At 42.8% G+C, this 20,712-nt stretch overlaps 1 protein-coding gene across 2 annotated transcripts in view; it reads right to left on the reverse strand.

The window, feature by feature from the left end:
* CRYBG1 (crystallin beta-gamma domain containing 1) overlaps nt 1-20,712 on the reverse strand; it is a 174,176-nt gene that overhangs the window by 16,433 nt on the left and 137,031 nt on the right. For both annotated transcript variants that reach the window (XM_079780518.1, XM_079780519.1), the window contains 9 exons: nt 20,494-20,541; nt 20,289-20,407; nt 18,294-18,459; nt 14,637-14,776; nt 7,406-7,532; nt 4,509-4,544; nt 3,414-3,571; nt 2,304-2,430; nt 2,065-2,210 (listed from right to left, as the gene is read on the reverse strand). In XM_079780518.1, coding sequence (XP_079636644.1) covers nt 2,065-2,210; nt 2,304-2,430; nt 3,414-3,571; nt 4,509-4,544; nt 7,406-7,532; nt 14,637-14,776; nt 18,294-18,459; nt 20,289-20,407; nt 20,494-20,541 — 1,067 coding nt within the window. The remainder of the gene's footprint in view (nt 1-2,064; nt 2,211-2,303; nt 2,431-3,413; nt 3,572-4,508; nt 4,545-7,405; nt 7,533-14,636; nt 14,777-18,293; nt 18,460-20,288; nt 20,408-20,493; nt 20,542-20,712) is intronic.

A 20,712-nucleotide genomic window follows, 5' to 3' on the forward strand; every position in this document is an offset into this window, starting at 1 on the left:
CAAACTGGAAATTAATCCCTCTGATGTGGATGCTCAAAGCACTTAATCCCCATGCCTTTTGTAGCAATAATTATGTTTTATATAAATACCGTAACTTCTTTGAGGACATAATATAATGCTGTGCACATAATAGACCTCAATAAATATTTGTCAAACGACCAATGAAATATGAGGAAGCAGCTGGCCCTTCCCACAGCCACACAATTTGAAAGGAAGTGGTGTGGGTACGCATGCCTCCCTTCAATACCAAACCTCAACTGCTACACCCAGAACAAGAGCCTACGCCAGGAAATGCTACTAGAAATGACTAAAAATAGAAACACATGAAAGCAACATTTCATAAAGAAAAGTGATTTCAAATAAACAAGGGCTGGGTTAAAAAAAAAAAAAAGACTGGCAGAGGTACAGAAATTCTTATCTGCGCCAACGGCAGAATCTACACAAATGCCCAGGGGGATTCTGCCCAGCCTGGTCGGGCTTCCGCTTCCAGGCTGCGTGACTGGGCTCTGACTAACTGAACCAATACACCTGCTGAGTATCTAAATGTACAGCTGCCACCTGGACCTGGCCACTGTCTTTCCCTTCTAAATACTTAACTTCAAAGGCAGTCTTTAAATCTTGCCACCGCAGTATTTCAGGTGACGTCTGCCATACCATCCCTTTTATCTATGGCAGGTTCTAAAATGTTGGGGCTCCACAACAGGACCCAGGAGAACGTATTTCCTGTTAAGAACGGAAGCCCCAGAAACCCCTGGTGCCATTCTGCAGAGATAGAGCCACAAGCAACAGCCTACACAAGAACATGACTCACAGGGACAGCACACCGCACTGAGACACAGCTCAGATAGCCAGGGGTCTGCGGAAGGCCCCATGAAGTGCGATGGAGTTGAGGTTAGAATGATTCAAATGGCCTTTTACTGCTCCTGACATAAAAAACCGGACAGCAAGCACTTGCAGCAGAACCAATGTCAAATGATGTCATATAACCATTTCAGAATACTCTCACTCATAACGAATTATAACTGACATCAGCCTGGTCCATAAGAATAATGGCAGACTTCCTTTTAACAGACACCTTCCTCCCCCTGTCCCCATCCAGTATCTGTGCTCATTCTTTCTGATGTTCGGGAACTGCTCACACCAATCATACATAAGTGGTTCCTAGGGGACTGAAACTACATCTCAGCTCCAACGATGGGCACTTAGCACAGCCACAGCCATCTCCCTGGCTCCAGTGACAGACTGAGGCAGGTTCACGGGACTCAAGCCCACAGAAGCAAAGTCACACCTGGAACTTTTGTGGGAAAGAGAAGCTCTTTTCACTGGAGGTAGTGAGACAGAAGAACAAAAGCTAGAGGGCGCTGCCACGGGCCACAGAGGGACGGGCCTGCCTAAGGCGAAGCCAACACAGAGAAGATTCCAAGAGAGACAGAGAACACGTCGTCCTGATGAGGGTGTCTGCGCCCCGGCCTCCAGCCATGACCGAAGCAAACCTTCAGCAGGACCTTTCACTTATGTAGGCCGGCGAGTTCCATTCCCATCACTTACACCAACCCAGGTTGGCTTGCATCCCAAAGTGTCTTGACTAATCATCTTTCAATAAAAACTTAGTTTGGCATTATTAAAGCATTCAATTGCTAACTCCAGGGACATTGAAACAATTAGTTTTATGTCAAAATAATAGTGGAGAAATACAATGGGGTAGGTGTGGGGCCACAGGAAAATGGAATGGGACTCTGTCCCAACCTCAGGTCTCTCATGTTAAATCACTGTTATTATTTGATTCCCATCATAAGAAATTCATGAGATTTCTCCATGCAGAATGACAAGGGAAGAGGATCTGTGGATTTCTATCACAAACCCCAAAGCCTACTCCAATATTCTATTACACGTGAAAAAATGAAATGAGAAAGATTTTAAAAAGCAATTATGAAAATATAGTGGCAGTAGGTATTAAAGGACTGATTTAATTTACTTTAATTCTCTGTGTCAGAGAAGGTATAAATTTAACACAAACCAAGGTGAAACCCCTGTTTAAAATCCAGGTTAGGCTATTTCACTTACACTCCACTCAGTACATTAATAGACTGTGTCTTCACTCCATATCCAGTCTCCATTAAATTAGCAACAATTCCCAATACATCAATACTGGAACCTTTGGATCCAAAGTTTTTTTCACTGTACATTATCATGTGAGCATTTGAAAAATCCTATTGAGAAAAAAAATCAAAATTCAAAGGTTAGCCATTTGGTGTATTATCCTAAAACACCAAGTATTAGCCATTAACTTTTCTTTGACTTACACCTAATATAGGTCGTAAAGACTGAAGTTCTCCATCGTAACCTCCCCAATCTTTCCAGTCCTTGTATTCTCCTTCTTCAAGCAAGTACTGATGACCTGTAAATCCAGACTTTTCATAAGCAACCCAACTGCAACAGAAAAAAAAATGAAGTAGAAATTCTTAGGAGTGTTAAAATGTTTCCATTGTATATATCAGTTTCATTGACAAATACAAATAATATTAAAGCTACAAATGGCCCTAGCCAGTTTGGCTCTGTGTTTAGAGCATCAGCCCATGGACTGAAGGTCCTGGGTTGATTCTGGTCAAGGGCACGTATCTGGTTTGCAGGTTCGATCCCTGGCCCCGGTCGGGGCGGGTCCAGGAGGCAACCAATCAATGTGTTTCTCTCATATGGATGTTTCTCTCTCTATGTCCCTCCCTCTCCCTTCCACCCTCTAAAAATAAATGGAAAAAATCCTTGCACGAGGATTAACAAAAAATAAATAAATAAATCTCCAGATGGGCTCAGTCATTATGATTATGGGAATTCTTCTCTAAAATTTAAGCGACTAACAGAATGGCCCTAAGAAAACAATCTAAGAAACATACATCAATGTTCTGTAAAGGAGGAGGTAGGGGTGTGCACACACGTGTGTGTGTGTGTGTGTGTGTGTGTGTGTGTTTAACAAGAACTGACTCAAAAGGACATCAGCAAATAAAACTGGATAAACTTGCTTCAAATAGCAATTAAAATATTATGTTTTTGGCTATTTACAAGACCACATGCAGTGTACTTCCAAAGGAAATATATAAGATCTAGAAAGTACAAAATACGATCATAAAAAATGAAAAGCAAATCAACAGTTCCATAGTTTGGAACATGACATTAATAAACAAGATTGCAGATCTGGTCAATCTGGATGGGCCAATATACCAGCCTTGCTCAGCTGACTGACCCCAAACAGCCCCTCAAACTGCTGCTATCCAATCCAGGTCACAACTGGCTGAGGAGAACACATTTGAAATTCTCTCTACCATACCATCTGGAATGTTTTTTGGGGGCGGGGCGTGCATGCTTATTACTTGATTAAAGAGGAAAAAGAAATCTCATGGTCGTGCCTCTCTACTTACATGCCCCTGAGAACTTTCATGGACCCCACCGACGTCAACGGCAAACTGGCCTCTCCATCGGTTTCTTCTGCTTCGCCTCCTTCCACGATAAAATTATACATTTCTGCTTCCAGTTCCATCCGTTTTCCCTCAAAGAAAGGCTTTTCATAAATAACTACCTGTGACAGAAATGAGGTATACCAGTCACTTGTAAGACGTTAACTATCTCAACAGCTAAATGTTAAATCAGTCATTTAACAACACGAAGTCCTGGAACACAAATTAAAATGTCTCATATTTTAAAAAATTAATTAAATAACAGTATCTTACAATTTTAAAAATCAGAATTTTTTTCCAGTCGGGGTATAGCCCAAAGCTAAGGTTCAAAAGACAGTTTATAAATAATTGGGTCTTGTGTCAATGTCTAGATCTGATATTTAGAATTTCGCCTAGGGCAAACTAAGGAACCAGAAGGTTCTAAGTTGCTTTTAAAATGAAACAAACTAGCCCTGGCCGGTGTGGCTCAGTTGGTTGGGTGTTGCCCTGTGCACCGAAAGGTTGCCGGTTTGATTCCTGGTCAGGGCACATGCCTGGCTTGTGGGCTGGATCCCCGATGGGACGTGTGTGTGCGTGTGTGTGTGTGTGTGTGTGTGTGTGTGTGTGTGTGTGTACAGGAGGCAGTTGATCAATGTTTCGCTCTCTCCCTTCCTCTCTCTCCCTCTGAAAGTCAATAAGTGTTACAAAAAGGAAACAAACTAGAGATCAAACTATGTCATAGATGTGGGAAGCAGGAAGAGCCCTTTGGAGTTGGGAGAACTTGTCTTGAAAGCTTTTTCCTAACTAACTGTCAAGCAGCCACAGGCCCTACAATTAGTAAATACAACTACAAAATATAAGTGTGATACAACAATGAACCTTTGAGCCATGGAGGCACGTGCTGTTAGCGACAGCTAGAGCCATCAGCAGCACCTCCCCGCCTGAAGGATGGCACGTGGAAGTTGGGATAAGTTCCTTGGGCTGCAATTATGTTTCATGCAGGTTGAACTGTAAAATCACACAAGTGTTCTCTTCATAGAGACAGAGTGGAAATAAAATTTAAAATATAAACAGTTTTACCTTTGGATCTACAGGGAATTCAACTTTACGACCACCCTGAAAAGAAAATAACACAGTGAGTGAGGAAAATGGCTTTTCATTGATACGTTATCTTTTTATATTACACCTGTCAGTTTACACCATCAAACCTCGCAGTGAGGGAACATTCCAGTTCGTTTAAACTTATGTTGAGACAGCTCTAAAATTCCCAAGAACTCAGATGAAGACATGAGGAAGCTGGTCTGGGGCAGAGGCTCACAGACTGGCCTGTAAGTTGCATCTACATGTCAGCTGTGTTTTCTGACCCAGTAACTTTTAGTTGTTTTCTTTTTAACTCAGTAAATTTCTTTAAAAAAAAAAAAAATGCAGCCCAGCCAGTGTGGTTCAGTGGTTGAGCATCATCTACCTATGAACCAGGAGGTTCCATTCCCTATCAGGGCATGTGCCCAGGTTGCAGGCTCGATCCCCAGTGGGGTGAGGGGAGAGGGTGTGTGCAGGAGGCAGCCCATCAGTGATTCTCTATCATCACTGATGTTTCTTTCTCTCCCTTTCTCTCTCTGAAATCAGTTTTTTAACAATGCGCATTTCTCACTTCTCTTAAGAGACAGTCCTAAGATCTGACATCTCTGGACCCAAATTCTCACAGGCAGCAAACTTCACCTCCCGAACTTACTAACCCTACGCTGTGTTTATCCTCTACCTGGGACTCAGGCTCCGATCTGCCTCTCTCCACCCTCCCTCGGTCCACTCCCAGCCAGCCTCACTCCTGTCTATTTGCTGCCCTGCTCCCAGAGGCATTTGATTTTGCAACTCCTGGCTTACAAAACTGTTGAAGTTCATACAAGCTCACAATATGATCTGGAGGACTCTTGAAATAATTATACTGTTAGGGCCTGTGGGGTTGTTATACTTTCATAATTAAAAACTTCTTAAATTCTTTAAAATTCACTAAAAATAAACCATAGAAGAGGGATTATACAGGAATATTAAACAGGGTAAAGTTAAAATCAGCAGCGGGAAAGTCAGGATATTTTTCACCAATACATATTTAATAGCTTTAAATAAATAAAAAGCACAGCCTATGATGCTCAAATGTACCAAATGACCTGTAATTATAAAGGAATGTGCTTGATTTTGTCAACAAACTACAGCTTATACAACCAAGCACCCTTTTCAAAAGTAATCCAATTCGAATGCCATCAACTTCACAGTTTTATAAACTACCACTAAAAACTGCCTTGTAAATTAGGGGCAATTCTCTGATACATTCACACAACTAACAAAAGTCTGTTCTTTGAGAGTGGATTTAGTTTTAGAAAAAAGCCCCAAATCATTTACAATAAAACCAACAAACACACAAGGTATATAACCACAAGCTCTGGCAGGAGGGGTGAGATTAAGATAAAAAAGATGTCTTCCTGAAGTTCTCATTCATTTCAAACCGACTCGGAAGACAACCGCAAAGTCGAATTTCAAAACCACGTCTGTAAGGAGAGCCTCCCTGGTGCCCGGCAGGTTCGGGGAGTTCCCACCACACCGTGGCGCGCACTGCTCAGCCCGGGACAAGAGTCCAGCACAGGAACCAGACAACAGGGCACAACACGGGGGGGCGGGCGGGGGAGAGGCAGAGCAAGCACAGGCCCTCTCTATGTCACATACTTGGGAAGACAACATTCATTCAGACATCCAGCGCCAGTGCCCCCAAAGCTGCCGCCCAGCCCCGCCTCCTATCACTCTAGCATGCCCAGCCCCGCCCCAGCTCCTGCAGGCCTTCTCTGACATCCCCATCTAAAAGCAGCCATCTAGGACGCAGCTCGATTTATCCTCCAAGTATCCCCTTCCCAGTCACATCACCTACAAGCTGGAGTTTATCTGTCCTGCCTCCTGTTTTTCCAGAAAGGTTCAATTGTGTCCATTTTCTTTACTTCCTAAGCCTGCCCTGTGCTGAAGCCCCGTGCACACACCTCGGGCTCGGCGGGGCTGAGAATGCCTGAGGGCAGAGGACCAGGGCGGCTCCACATTTGTTCACCTAAAGCATCTGGCAAGTGATCCTGCTGCAGGCAGTTAGACAGACATGAGCAGAGCAGGGACCATGGGCCAGCACAGAAGGCCACCCGGGTGGAAAGCCCGGGGTGCCTAGCAAAGGACAATCAGTGGCAGGGTGGGACCTCACCCCCAGGTGACCTTTCCTCCCCTAGCATGAGGTTTTAACCCCCTGACCTTTCCTCCCTAGAGACAGCATCTATGTCTCAGTTGTATTTCAGCTCCAGGCCCAGATAAACAACAAAACCAGCCACGGCTGACGTCAGGACCAGCTGCCTTGAAAAATGACGCCCTGCTCCGGTGCGGGCCAATCAATCAGCGGAGACCACAGCCCTGAATGGATACACCTGGAAGGCTACGGAATATTCCATTAAGATCTTTCCCTAGGACCTTCCCTAAAATCTTCACCCTCAAAACTCTTGGGATGGAGGCCCTAGTGCACGCTTCTTCAGGAGCACACCTGTGCCTCCCCTTCCCTTCCCACTCTCCTCTCCCTCCCACGCCCTCCCAGGCACAGCGCCATCAGCTTCCTCACGCCCAAACTCCAAGGGTCCTTCCTTCACCTCCATAACTTGTTTCCTACGCCATTTCTTCCAGGAATTACTTCTTCTACCTCTGCGACTGACCAAATAAAGGTTCTCTTACAATTTGGGAACCAGCGCCTCACCCTCCTCAAGTACCGAGGTTGCTGAACCCAATTTTGATGTGACCCACCGGTCAGACAACTGGTGCCATTCCCGCCGCCTACAACAATCCTTTCTGTTATTTCTATTTTGTTAGTCTGCTTCACTGCTTCAAAGTCGCATCCTGTGAATTAATGGTGTCGGGCTGGCAAAGAACCACCCACTCCAAGCACAGTTACATTTCACTCTCACCATTTTCAGAGGCCGCATGGATCCAATGTAGGCCACTTCTGTATTCCAGAAGGACAAGTCAGGGTATTCCCCAGGCTCCAGGACAAATGGGACACCCAGAAATCCTGGTTCTTCATAAATCAGCCATCTAAGGAGCACCGAGGAAAGAAAGAAACAGACAATGCGTCATCTATTTCAGTACACAGAGCCCCTTGACGAGCAAAGGACCAAAGCGGATGTGGGTGCATCTGCATGATGTACGGTGATGCTCAGAGCAACATTAGACCCGAGGAATAAACCGTTATACATGCCTCTTCTTAAGAATCTTTGCTTGTCTCCTTGGCTGGTTTTGTCCATTTAATTTATATTATGAATTGATTTAAAGTGTAACCATCTCTATTACTTCCAAGTGTTAAAAGTACATTTGATCCCTAAGCAACGGGGTCAGACCATGTTGCTCAAGGGTCGGCTGCAGTTCTCTTGTTGCTTGGCGTGTATTTACAGAGGGAGGCCCTGACTAGGAAACCTCAAGCTGTGTCTTAAAAGGCAACATCTCATTTGTAACCAAATAATAGGATGTTCCACTTACTGGTCAGTCACAGCGTCCAGGACTAATAACAGCTAACATCCACCTAGAGCTCGTAAGGAATGCCACCCAGACCTTCATCTAATCCTCAACAATGCTATGAGGAAGGAGCCCCACTGTCCCCATTTCACAGAGGAGGTGAAGGACAGTGCCCAGGGCCACACAGCTGCAAATACCAGGCACAGGGCTGATCCCCACTGACCCAGACCCAGGTTCCTAATCATTTTCTTATGGCAGTTTTTTCATTCCAGGGCGTGGGTGTAACTGACTCTCCACAATGACTCAGGATCCCCACTAGGAGCATGACAAGGCACAGTGCTGGCCTGCAGCGGGAGGGCTGGGGGGGGGGCGGGGGAGGGGGGAGCTTTCTGAGTTCTTGGATTTTTATGGCTTTTCAATACCACACCCTTTTATTAGACTTGTCAGCTGTCACTTCTCCTTCGTCAGGGAACCAGCCACCTCACCCTCCCCTAATGGGCTAGAAACCAGGAAACCAGAAACTCATGCCTGGTAGGACTGTCCCTAAAGACGGTGCAAAGTCTTATCAACTTCCTGGTCCCCTGGAGGGTTCTGGGAAGGTGAGGCAGCTGGAGAAGTGAGTTCTATATAAGACAGGTGCTATATGCCCTCTTCATAAACAAATATGAAATTCTTGGTGATCACTTCTCTCCAGCTCTTTGTCAGCCTTGCTAGCGTCCCAGTGGGGGCACTCCACCATGTTCCCAGAAAACCACACCAAAAAGGGGGTGGCTGCCCGTGAAGTCTCTTACCAGCACAGGCATCTGGTTCTCCCTTTGCTTTTCTCACGTTCCCAATTTTGGCCCAAGGGCACATTTTTTTGGTGATAGTTATTGTTAAAAATTCCCCTGGATAAATCAGTAACTTCTTTAGACTCACTAATTATACAGGGATTTACAATCAAAATCCTACTGAAGACTAGCCAACACACACACACACACACACTCACGGAGAGACTGTGTGTGGTATGTATGTGGGGATCAAAACGAATCTAGTGTTAGAAGCCAGGATAATCGTTACAGCGAGAGCAAAGGACTACGAGGAGTACGTGTGTAGAAGGGCTTCTGAGACACTGGTTATGTTCTATTTCCTGATCTGGTTACACTTGGAAAATTCACTCAGCTTATACACTGATGATTTGTCATGCACCTTTTGGTACAAATGTTACATATACATCAATTAAAAATTTAAGGAAAAAAAGAGGTTTATCTTTTAAACACCACTGCCATGCCCCTACACCACAGAAAACAGAAGCTAGGAGAGTGAGGTCCTTTAACCCTCCTTAACGTTGCATTACATGTTTTTAGATCTCAGTGCTCTCACACACTTCATACCCTAAGTAAACAATGGCAGTTCACCATAAATTGTGCTGTTAGGCTAACAAGCCAAGGGCCTCTGAGTCTGACGCCTCCCAAGTGAATGGGCTAAATTGTTCATAAACACAATGAATGGCTCCAACAAGTAACTCTGAGACTTTGAAATGATGCTGACCCAGTTCTTTAAGTCTGTCCTTTCACAGTCTAAGTTCTGAGGGGATTTATTCATCTGATACTAACCATTTCACTTTCCTGGAAACATGCGACTTAGTCACCTGACATTTATAGAAGCGAGTCATCTGGGGTGAAGGGGGATTGGCTAAAACTGAACACAAACTGACACCCTGAAAAGGCTGCTGCTCTGAGCGGCTTCCCGGTGAGTGAGTCCTAGGGGCCTGGGGAACTCGGGCAGACATTTCTGGATGCTGATGGACTTTGGAATCTGAAATCTCATTTACAGAGTGTGACTCACTTTTCCTTAATTCTATTCCAACAAGATAGTGATTCATTTTTCGTAAATTCTATGCCAACAAGTTACATTACTCATGAGGCCATCAGGAGAGGGGGAAACTATCTTCAGGCAGTTAGCTCGGTTTCTTTTATTGTCCCGTGTACTTAGGTAATGAGCTTTTGCCTAAATTAGGAGTAAAAGGTACAACTGTAAAGTATGGGCTTCTTTAAAAAAACAACAACTAACAAATATATGCATACAAATATTGTTGAAGTAACAACAATGCCTGTCTATTCCGTTATTTTAAAATAAACTTGTGTCATTACTCTTTTGGAAATACCCTTCACATCACACTAAAAACTGGTCTTATCTTGTTCACTTGCACTTAAATAAAAAACAGTATTTCCAGCTGGATCCCAAGTCTTATTCTCCACACATGGCTACACATGAGTGTTGGCTATTTACAGAAACCAACTGGATATTCAAAAGATTACATGCGAATGTGCCCACTTTCAGGTTATTCAAAAGAGGGTGAGCTATGACTCTCAAAGGGGAAAATGTGCCTTTACAATGGAGAGGTGAGGGAGGCACCATTTTTACCAAGTAATTCAGCTTGGCATGGGTAATGGCAAACTAGTTAGCACATGCCACCTTTGTGCTCAACACAAGTACATGGCGATACTTTTCCTAAACCGTTCAACCTGGATGTGATCATACCTGTAGACCTAACCCCTGATATACAGAAAATTCAGGCAACAGAAGAACAAGTTAATTGGTATCATGAGGAAATATAGATCAATCTAGAGTGCGGTATAGTCTCTAAGAGAACTAACCTAAATGCTTCAAAAGTCTGTGGCAGGGAAGCCCTGGCTGGCGTTGTTAAGTGGTTAGAGCACCAACCCTCACACCGAAAGGTCATGGGTTCAATTCCTGATCAAGGGCACATGCCTGGGTTGTAGGCTCAATCCCTGGCCTGGTAGGTCATGAAGCATGTAGAAGGCAACCAATCAAGGTGTTTCTCTCTCCCCATCCCTCCCACTCTTTCTAAAAATCAATGGAAAAAATATGCTCAGGTGAGAATTAACAAAACAAAACAAAAGCCAGTGGCATGGGAAACAAAGATGGAGGTACTTAAGAGATTAAAGGGGACTTAAAGAGACAGACAACCAAGTATATTTAGATGAACTTTGATTGGATCTTGATTATTTTTTAAAAATCTATAAAAGACATTTCTGAGACAATTGGAAAAATTTGGTTATGGGCTATAGATTAGACATTATCATGGATGTATTGCTAATTTTCTTAGATGTGATCCTGATAGTTAGGCAGGAGAATGTCCTTGTAAAGAGATGCAGGAGAATGTCCTTGTAAAGAGATGCAGAGTGAAGTACAGTGACTATTATATAGTAACTAGAGACCCAGTGCACAAAATTTGTCCACGGGGGGGGGGGCGGGGGGGAAGGTCACTCAGCCCAGCCTGCACCCTCTCCAATCCTGGTTTAGGTCCGATCCCACCCGGCAGTCGGACATCCCTCTCACAATCCAGCACCACTGGCTCCTAACCATTCACCTGCCTGCCTGCCTGATCACCCCTAACTGCCCTCCCCTGCCGACCTGATCACCCCTAACCACCTCTGCCTTGGCCCCCGCCACCGTGGCTTTGTCCAAAAGGACGTCTGGAAGATTTCTGGAAGATGTCCAGTCTAATTAGCATATTACCCTTTTATTAGTATAGATAAGAAAAAAATAAAATACAGATATACTCATTGACATGGGTAATCTTAGAAACAATGTAGAGAGAAAGGAACAAGCCATGGGGAACTTTGATAACATTTTTATGAAGCTCAAAAGCAAGCACAACTAAAATATTGTAGGGATAGAGACTATAGGGCTATGCTAAAAAACAAGGGTATAAGAAAAAAAATTCCAGAGTCCTTATGTGTGTGGAGAGGGGCCAGGAGGATGGGGCAGGGTGGGCTGTGCAGGGTGCTACACAGTTTCAGTAATGGTGAGGGAGGGCCTACGCTGGGTGGTGGGCACACAAAGGTTTGTTTTATTACTAGGCTTCATAATTCACATACATACATACATTCTTCTGTATGATCAATTATTTCATGATAAAACTGACCAAAAATATTTGGCTATTAAAAATGTCCCTTGATTTCAGAACACCTGCATTCTCGTAACACTGAGTAAATGACTGAGCCTGTCTTCATTAGCTAAATAATGGTGTTAGAACAAATGGTCTTTATGCTTCCTCTGAAGTCTACCCTCACCTCTGAGATGATGGCTGCTGGCATTAGTGAGCTACTAAAACGAAGGTTTAAAAACAGATTACACTCAACAGAATAGGAAAGGAAAATGTATCTAGAGATCACTCATTCTCCCAAACAAAAATATGACAAGTAATACCCTTGTTTTGTGTATGTGTATCCAGAATAAACAGGCCTGGAAAAAAGTCTCCTACAGAAATTTGTAAAAGTCCCTCACACAGCAAAGAGCTTTCTTATACCAGTTCAGGGGACTGGAGCACCAACAGAAGCAAAATGAGCTCCGCTACCTATTACCAGCGAATTCTCCGAGCCCCTCAGGACTGGCCTTGCAGATCTGTAAAACGCTAATGACCTGGTCCCACTGCTGACCAATCAAGTTCAATGTGCCCAAACTTTGAACTGACACCCAAGACAGCTTTCTATTCTCCTGGAGGCAACAGAAATGAACAGCCAGAGAAGAGCTGTCCGCGCCACGCAAGCCCGTCGCACCCTGAAAGCTGTGACAGGCTCTAACTACCACCCACAAGACAAGTCAACTTATTCTAAAGTGCAGCTCATTAGGCTTCCCCATAGCCCACGCCTGAGTCAGCAAACCTCCCGACATGAGGTTAACATGTTATGGCAGATGCCTATTTCATTCCTCTCTAAGGAAAGTGATATTCTCAACTTTCTTACTTTAGGTCTCATTGATTTGAAAAAATTAAAGGCACCAGGAGATGAAGACTTTTTATCTTTTTTTCCTTTTGTTTAGATTCCTCCTTCTCTTCCCAATCACTAAATATAGAAGCGGCCAAGGCTCAGATGGCTTCTCTGTTCTTCACTCTCATTCCCTCTGAGGTCTCAACCTCAGCGCAAGGTGTGCATGCCTTCCCGCTGATGACTCTAATTTACATCTCCAGCCTCCCTCCAGGGCTCCAGCCTCAGGTACCCGGCCTCCTGCCTGGCCTCCACCCTCAGTGAACAGCTGGCATGTCTAACCTCACATCTCCGACACTGACCTCCTGCACTGCCCCTCCTAGCCCGCTCCTCCAAGTCTTCTCCAATCTTTATTGATATTTGGTTGCTGGGCCATTATTGATGTATAGAACAAACAATAACACTGGGCTAGTTCAGGGGAGGCTCTTTCAAACATTAACAAAAGGAGCAAATTTAGTGAACTAAAAAGGTGACCCCCTTGAATAAATGATGTGACTTGTGCTCCTGTTTCAAGATTACGACAAATGCTGGGGTCCCAAACCCTGGATGTTTCTCAGCCCTTCACGCCTCACAGACAATCTGTTGGCAGATGTTGGCAGTTCCACCTTCAAAATGTATCCAGAACCTGATCATTTCTCACCAGCACTGCAGCGCCATCCAGGCCACCAAAACCTCTGGCCCATATAACGGCAACTGCCTCCTAACTTGTTTCTTTGCTTCCGCCCTCGCCTCATCACAGTTTATTTTCTATAGAGCAGTTAGTGACCTTTCTAAAACACAGGTTAGATCAAGCTCCATCAGTGATGACCCACGTCACTTCAAGTAATCTAAAATCCGTCCCAACGCCTAAAAGGCCTGACATGACACGAGGCCTCTCTCCCAGGGGCGTCCTGGCTCACGTTAGTCTGCCACATGTGCCTCCCCAGCTGTTCCCTAATCATGCCCAGCAGGGCTTTGCAAAGGCTGAGCTTCCTGCCCAGGCCGCTCCCCTGCCCCTCCTCCCTCCACTACCCCCAGGGCTGACTCCCTGGCTTCCTCCAGGTGTCTGCTTGGCTACCTTAGACCTTTCCTGACCACTCTACCTAAAGCAGCATTACCACTGTCCCTCCCTATAACTTATGTTCCTGTAGTAATTACCATCTGACACATCACACATGCATTTTCTTATGCAGGCCCCATTAATAAAATTTTTGCACATTCTCTGAATACATGAATATTTATAAATTACATATTACCATTGAATCTATCATGAATTTATTAGAAAACATACACAAAAGTGAAATCTTAAAATGAGATTTTCCATAAAATATAAAGAAACTTTAGTGTTTGGGGCTGGGTTTTTTGCTGCATCTCAATGGCTGTGTTTCACGTGCCCTAGGCTGTGCACTCCGCTTTAGAGGCCCTGTCCTTCAGTCTTGCAGCCTGCACTTTCTATCCTCGTTTCTCCCCCGTTTGAGATATTCTCACTTCCTTCAAAATACTCTTGCCGTTTCCTGTGATTTGTGAAATCAACATCCTAGGGGCTTTGGACAGCATTGTGTGAAACGTGAAAGGAAGTGCCACGTGTGTTGGCCTCTATCCTGGCTGAAACATCAGGGGCACAGGCTTTGAATGACCAGGAAGGTGAAATCTCCTACTCAGCTTTGAATGAATCAGGTTCCTCTGGGATAAGGAAATCCCAACACTGAAAATGCATTTCCCCCCTCCCTTTTCCCCTAAGAAATCATTGTTTGTAAGAGCTGTACAGAAAAATCAGAATTTTATGCGCCTTATTAAAAAAACAACCCTTTTAGTCAGTAATTAATTACTTAGCAACACAACAAATTAGAGACAGAATATTTTAAGTCTTCTTTCCAGTACGACACTCACCAAAAAAGCTTCATTGAAATTGTACTTAAAATAAAGCACTTACGTGCCCCAATGCACTTTCATGGAACAAGTCTTCTGCATCACACCAAACCCCTGCATTTCTTCAGTGTCATCGAAGTAGGAATTCACGACGCCTAGCCCTTCTCGCTCAGTAAATAAGTCAATGTGACTAACTCTGTAATCCTGAAAAATAAAAAATGCATGTACACATATAATAATTACACCATGTATGTAACTGTACAGTAAGCACATTTCCCCCAAAGAATTAAAATAAGCTTTAAATATACACATACCTTTCACAGAGCACCTGCCATTTTATCCCTTTCCTGTTTTCACTCATGACTTAATAATAGGTGGTCTTTTGGGGCAGACACATTGCTTTTATCATATATCCGAGTTTTAAATTCAAGCAAAGGTCATCAGAAATATATTTAATTAGAGTTTTGGGCATATTTATTTCTCTCATCCTCACTGGAAAACTGCTGGTTTTCCTTGGTGACAGTAGTTTTAGTTTAGGTTGGTTTGTTTTTGTTTTGTTAATCCTCATCAGAGGATATTTTTTCCTTTTTTTTTTTTATTGATCCTTTACAGAGAGGAAGGGAGAGGGATAGAGAGCTAGAAACATCGATGAGAGAGAAACATCGATCAGCTGCCTCCTGCACACCCCCTACTGGGGATGTGCCCGCAACCAAGGTACATGCCCTTGACCGGAATCGAACCCGGGACCCTTCAGTCCGCAGGCCGACGCTCTATCCAATGAGCCAAACCGGCCAGGGCTCCATTTATTTTTAAAGAGAGTGGAAGGGAGGGGGAGAAACAGGGAGGGAGAAACATGGATATGAGAGAGACACATCGATCAGTTGCCTCCCACATGCCCCTGTCAAGGCCAGGGATCGAGCATGCAGCCGAGGTACGTGCCCTTGACCAGAACTGAACCTGCCACCCTTCAGTTCGAGGGCCAAAGTTCTAGCCACTGAGCCAAACCAGCGAGGGCAGGAGTTTTCGTTTCCTTGCTACGATGTGACCACCCAGCTCCAGAGAATCAGGTCTATAGAGTGGTTGTGCCAGGAGTCTTCCTGTTCTGTGCCCTCCCACCCCCCCACTGGAAACGCTCCTTGACTGACCAAACTCCTGTGGTGCCGGGCTGGTCTGGGTACTGCAAAGGCACAGTTATGGTGACTCATAAATCTCTGCACTTTGATCGCTGTTCCATGCCCTGCATGTCCACAGCCCATCAAACACTCTTCAAAAGGCCTCTCCTGGCTGAGTGCCTAAGTCCTAACCAAATCTCTCTTAATATTTGATTGCTTAGCTAGGTGAACCGATGTACAAAAGAAACAATAACACTTGGGTTAGTTCAGGGGAGGCTCTTTCAAACATTAACAGAAGAAACAAATTTAATGACTAAAAAGGTGATTCCCTTGAATATTTGCTGTGACTTATGTGTGTGTTTCAAAAAACCATAAACAAACTGTAATAATAATAATTCATGACATATCAGGAGCCATAAAAGTGTTCCTACCCTTTAACATGACACCCTTCATAAATATTTACCCCAAGGAAATAAAGCAGAAATGTATAAATTACTATGTGCACAAAAATGTTCATGCAGCGTTACTTAAAATAGTAAAAAACTAGAAACAATCTGAAGCTCCACAGAGCCTAGAAAGAAAAAATAAGTGATGGTACATCACTTCAATGGAAACCCCAAAGGATGTAGACTTGAAAAGCATTAACTTCATCAAGTCTGCTATTATCAGGCAATTTCCCTTCCCCCACCTTCTTGAATGCACCTGAATCTCTGCCCCTCCCCCACGGCCACCCCACCCCCTACCCAGATTCTGATACCTCCCTCAGCTGCAAATCAGTGAGAGATGTTACCAATGGGAGTGTGATCGTCAGATTAATTGTATGGAAAGAGAAAAAGGACTGGGAACTAAAGTGTTAAGTGAAAAAAAGGAAAAGAGCATTGTGCCTATATTATAGCAACCACATTAGAATATCAGCCAAGAAAACTTCATGATGGTGGGATTTGGATGATTATTTTAAAACATTACTCTATTACCAATATTATTTCAGCAATAAATAAAAACTGCAAGTAAATTATTCCACTATGCCATTTTTAAATGGGGCTCCTCATGTCTTTCTTAAGCTTTATCATATTATGCATTGGCCTTGACGGGGGCATGTGGGAGGCAACTTTCTTATTCCTTCTTAGTTGTTCTCATTTTAGAACATTCATTTACTCCCTATTGGACCCCAACACCCATCTCTATTACAAACATAGTTTTAATTTTCCATTTGGAAAGTACCATTAATTACATTTTAAAAAGGTAAAAAGCGTAAAGAATCATCAAATCTCAACAGCCACGAGAAAGACGCTGCTACAAAAAGGAACCAAGGAAATTTTACCCAATCCATAAAGTAGCCTCAAAGACTTATTTTTTTAAACCCACATAAAACCCCAGAGCCGACCTAACAACTGAATTATTTATTTTTCCCAAATATAAACTTTTATAAGCCACTCAAAGTAATCAGAACTCACACAGCAACCAAAAAAACTAAATAAAAGAAAAATACATTTGGAAAAGGGATGGGGAGGCCAGGTATAAAAAATTAACCTTCAAGATTTATTATGAAAAAGGTGGCCCTAACCGGTTTGGCTCAGTGGATAGAGCGTCGGCCTGTGGACTGAAGGGTCCCAGGTTCAATTCCAGTCAAGGGCATGTACCTTGGTTGCAGGCACATCCCCAGTGGGGAGTGTGCAGGAGGCGGCTGATCGATGTTTCTCTCTCATCGATATTTCTAACTCTCTATCCCTCTCCCTTCCTCTCTGTAAAAAATCAATAAAATATATTTTTTTAAAAAAAGAAAAAGAAAAAGGTAGCTAACCAATGTTTCTTTTCGAATTCATTTTTTAAATCATTATCTGACATTATTTTATTTCTTCTTTCCATTTTACAAAATTTCTTGGAGTGAAACTGGTTAACAAAATTATACAGGTTTCAGGTGCACAATTCTACAACACATCATCTGTACTCTGTGTTATACCACCCTAAGTCTCCGTCCATCACCATTTATCCACCCTTTACCCTCCTTCACCCCTCCCCAGCCTCCCCCTTCCAAACAGCTGTCAGTCTGCTCTCTATCTATGAGTCTGTCTCTACTATGCTTGTTAGCTCATTTTGTTCATTATAGTCTACATATGAGAGAAATCATGATACTTACCTTTCACTTTATGCTAAGTGAAATAAGCCAGTCTTTTTTAATTCATTTAAAATGTACAAATACTGCCCTGACTGGCTTGACTCAATGGATAGAGCGTAGGCCTGCGGACTGAAGGGTCCGGGTTTGATTCCGGCCAAGGGCACATGCCTGGGTTGCAGGCTCGATCCCCAGTAGGGGAGAAGCAGGAGATAGCCAATCAGTGATTCTCTCTCATCATTGATGTTTCTATCTCTCTCTCCCTCTCCCTTCCTCTCTAAAAATCAATAAATATATATATATATATATATATATATATATATATATATAAAATGTACAAATACTTATTAAAAGTATATCCATAAATACCAAGCAAATATTTTTCCCAACCACTTATTCCATAAAATGAACTGTTCTCTCAAAGTAAGACTCATCCCTGGCATTCAATAAGTATTTGCTGAATGAATAGATGGATTCTGGTTTTCCCATAACCTACCTGGACCACATGTCTGATTGAACCAATCACCACAGGTTTAGGAGACTCTTCCTCCTCTTTTCTTTCCAAAATATCATCTATGCCCCAGAGACCAGCAAGTTCCAATTCTCCTTCTTCTAAGGGGATGGAGTGTCCTTCAAAATTTGGTTTCTCATACAAAATCCAACTAAGAATAAAACACAGCAAAACTATTAGCCAGTCCTGGTGAGAGAGGTTTAGGTTCCTCAAATATTCTGGGGGAAAGCCACCCTATACAAAACACATTATGGCCCGTTCTCTAACAGTGATTGCAGCTGGCCCATTCATGTGTGGAATGGACCCTCAGGCTGCTGACTGTGATGATCAACCCCACTGTGTACGAGCAGCTGTGCAGGTGCTGACCATACGAAGCGGAATTCGCCTCAGCAGGGTTTAGTGCCTGCCGAGATCTCCCTCTCGATATGCTGCTTAAGAGGTGTATTGGATCCTGCGCTGAAGTCTGAAGCTGGCCACTGGATGGGTGTCTCGTGCAGGCCAATGTCAGGCACTGTCTGTGCCTGGCCCTCGGCAGCCTGTTTGGAGCAGTCTCCGGATGGCTTCCTCTGTAAATCCTTGGTTGAAGACTCCTCTTCAGCTAGCCTTCCGTTGGTTATTCAGGATGATTCTCCTTTAATTTAGTTGTAATTCCAGTGTGGTCCTAGTAGGAGGTGAGTGTAGCTTCCACCTACTCTGCCACCACCCTGAAATCCCTTCTCACTATGAAAATGTATTAACTCTCCCTAACACAAAAATTCACTAAAATTTAACTTCTGATAATTCAGGAATTATATCAGGACCTTAGAGAACATTCCACTATCAATATTAATGTCCTAGAGATACTAATGTTCTACAGAATTGCCAGTTAGTGGAGACTTAAAAAATGGATATACTGATACAAAGAACTACACGTGTTAATAAAAAGCATTTTTAAATTATCCTTTGCAACAATATCCAAACACTGAAGAAATACTTCACTTCAATACAGGTGTGGTTTACAATTGTTCGTATGAAAAAAATAATAAAGTAATAATACAAACATAAACTGTATTTTACTCACAACTGTAGACCTACTTTTGCCCACCTGTATTATGCTTTCAAGAAGAGGGAAGCCAACAAAAATTGCAAAAAACAAACACACCCAGAACTCTTATTAAAAACAAAATTGTTATACAAAAATTTAATGTTATTTTCAGTCTTTAAATTTAAAAACCAAAGCTAGTTATATTTTCTAATGAATGTTGAATATATAGAAAAATATCTAAAACTTTATAGGAAAGATGCTGCATATTGAATCAAATGGAGACCAAAAGAAAAGCTTACTAATTTTTTTAAACCACAAATGTCGAGAGCCCTATCTCTTTATTTCAAACAAATTTACAGATAGGTACCAAAGATAAGTATGCATGCCTCATAAGTAATTTTTTTTAATGTGTTTCTTAACTCAACTTCCTTTGTATGTTCTAGAAGCAATTAAACTGGTAAAAGAATGTTTTCACCAGCTTCTTTACTACCTGTTATCAAAAAGTTGGAAAATAACTTTTAACTTAGTCCTTCACTGAACTATTATGTAAAATGTTAGCAAAATGTCTTTCCTTATGGAATTTAAAAAATCCTACCAACATAACTAGTATAATTCTTATCAACCTCACTGAAAGTTCATAAGCCAAATGTATATCATGGACTCCGATGTTCATTAGTCCAAACCAATGTTATATACATGGGGTACATGGGAAAGAAACTTAAATGCTACACTTTTCTGATTTTTCTAGCAAAAATATGTTTCATTCCTGTAATCAGAAACATGATTAAAAACCATATTTCTTTGTTATGAATTCCGTTTAATATTCACCGGGACTAGTACTGTCTGCCCTTTACATTGCTAAAGGCATAATTTTGAATAAGGACTGAGGGCCGAAAAGGTAATTAAAAATGTAAAATGTAAGCCCTGTAGTCAGGAAGTCAAAGAGCCAGTCTTACCAGCCTCTAACAACTTTCACAAGCACCACGGGCGAGAGGCTCCACGAGCTGCAGTCCTCAGTGTCACTGAAGACTTCAATGCACTCCTCGGAGACCTCCGGCTCCCTGTAGATCACCACCTACGAGAGAGTGGGAGTGGTCACACTTCTTCCTGTATTTACCAGACAAAAATAAAAGCTAGACTAGAAACAAAAAATAACCTTACCTTTCCAGGTCGTGGATTGATTTTAGTTTGGACACTTCCTCTAAGCGTCTGTAATCAGATGAACAAAAACACAACAAATAATTAAACCTTGCATACCAGTCCTCATTTCTCCTCCCATAATCCTTTGAGTATGATCATATTCACCTCACAATTTGCCAATTTTGAAACAAATCTCCCTTGATCTAAGTTATATTAAAAGTCTCTTTGAGTCTATACTAT

This window comes from Cnephaeus nilssonii (genome assembly GCF_951640355.1).
Source record: "Cnephaeus nilssonii genome assembly, chromosome: 9".
NCBI classification, from domain to species: Eukaryota; Metazoa; Chordata; class Mammalia; order Chiroptera; family Vespertilionidae; genus Cnephaeus; species Cnephaeus nilssonii.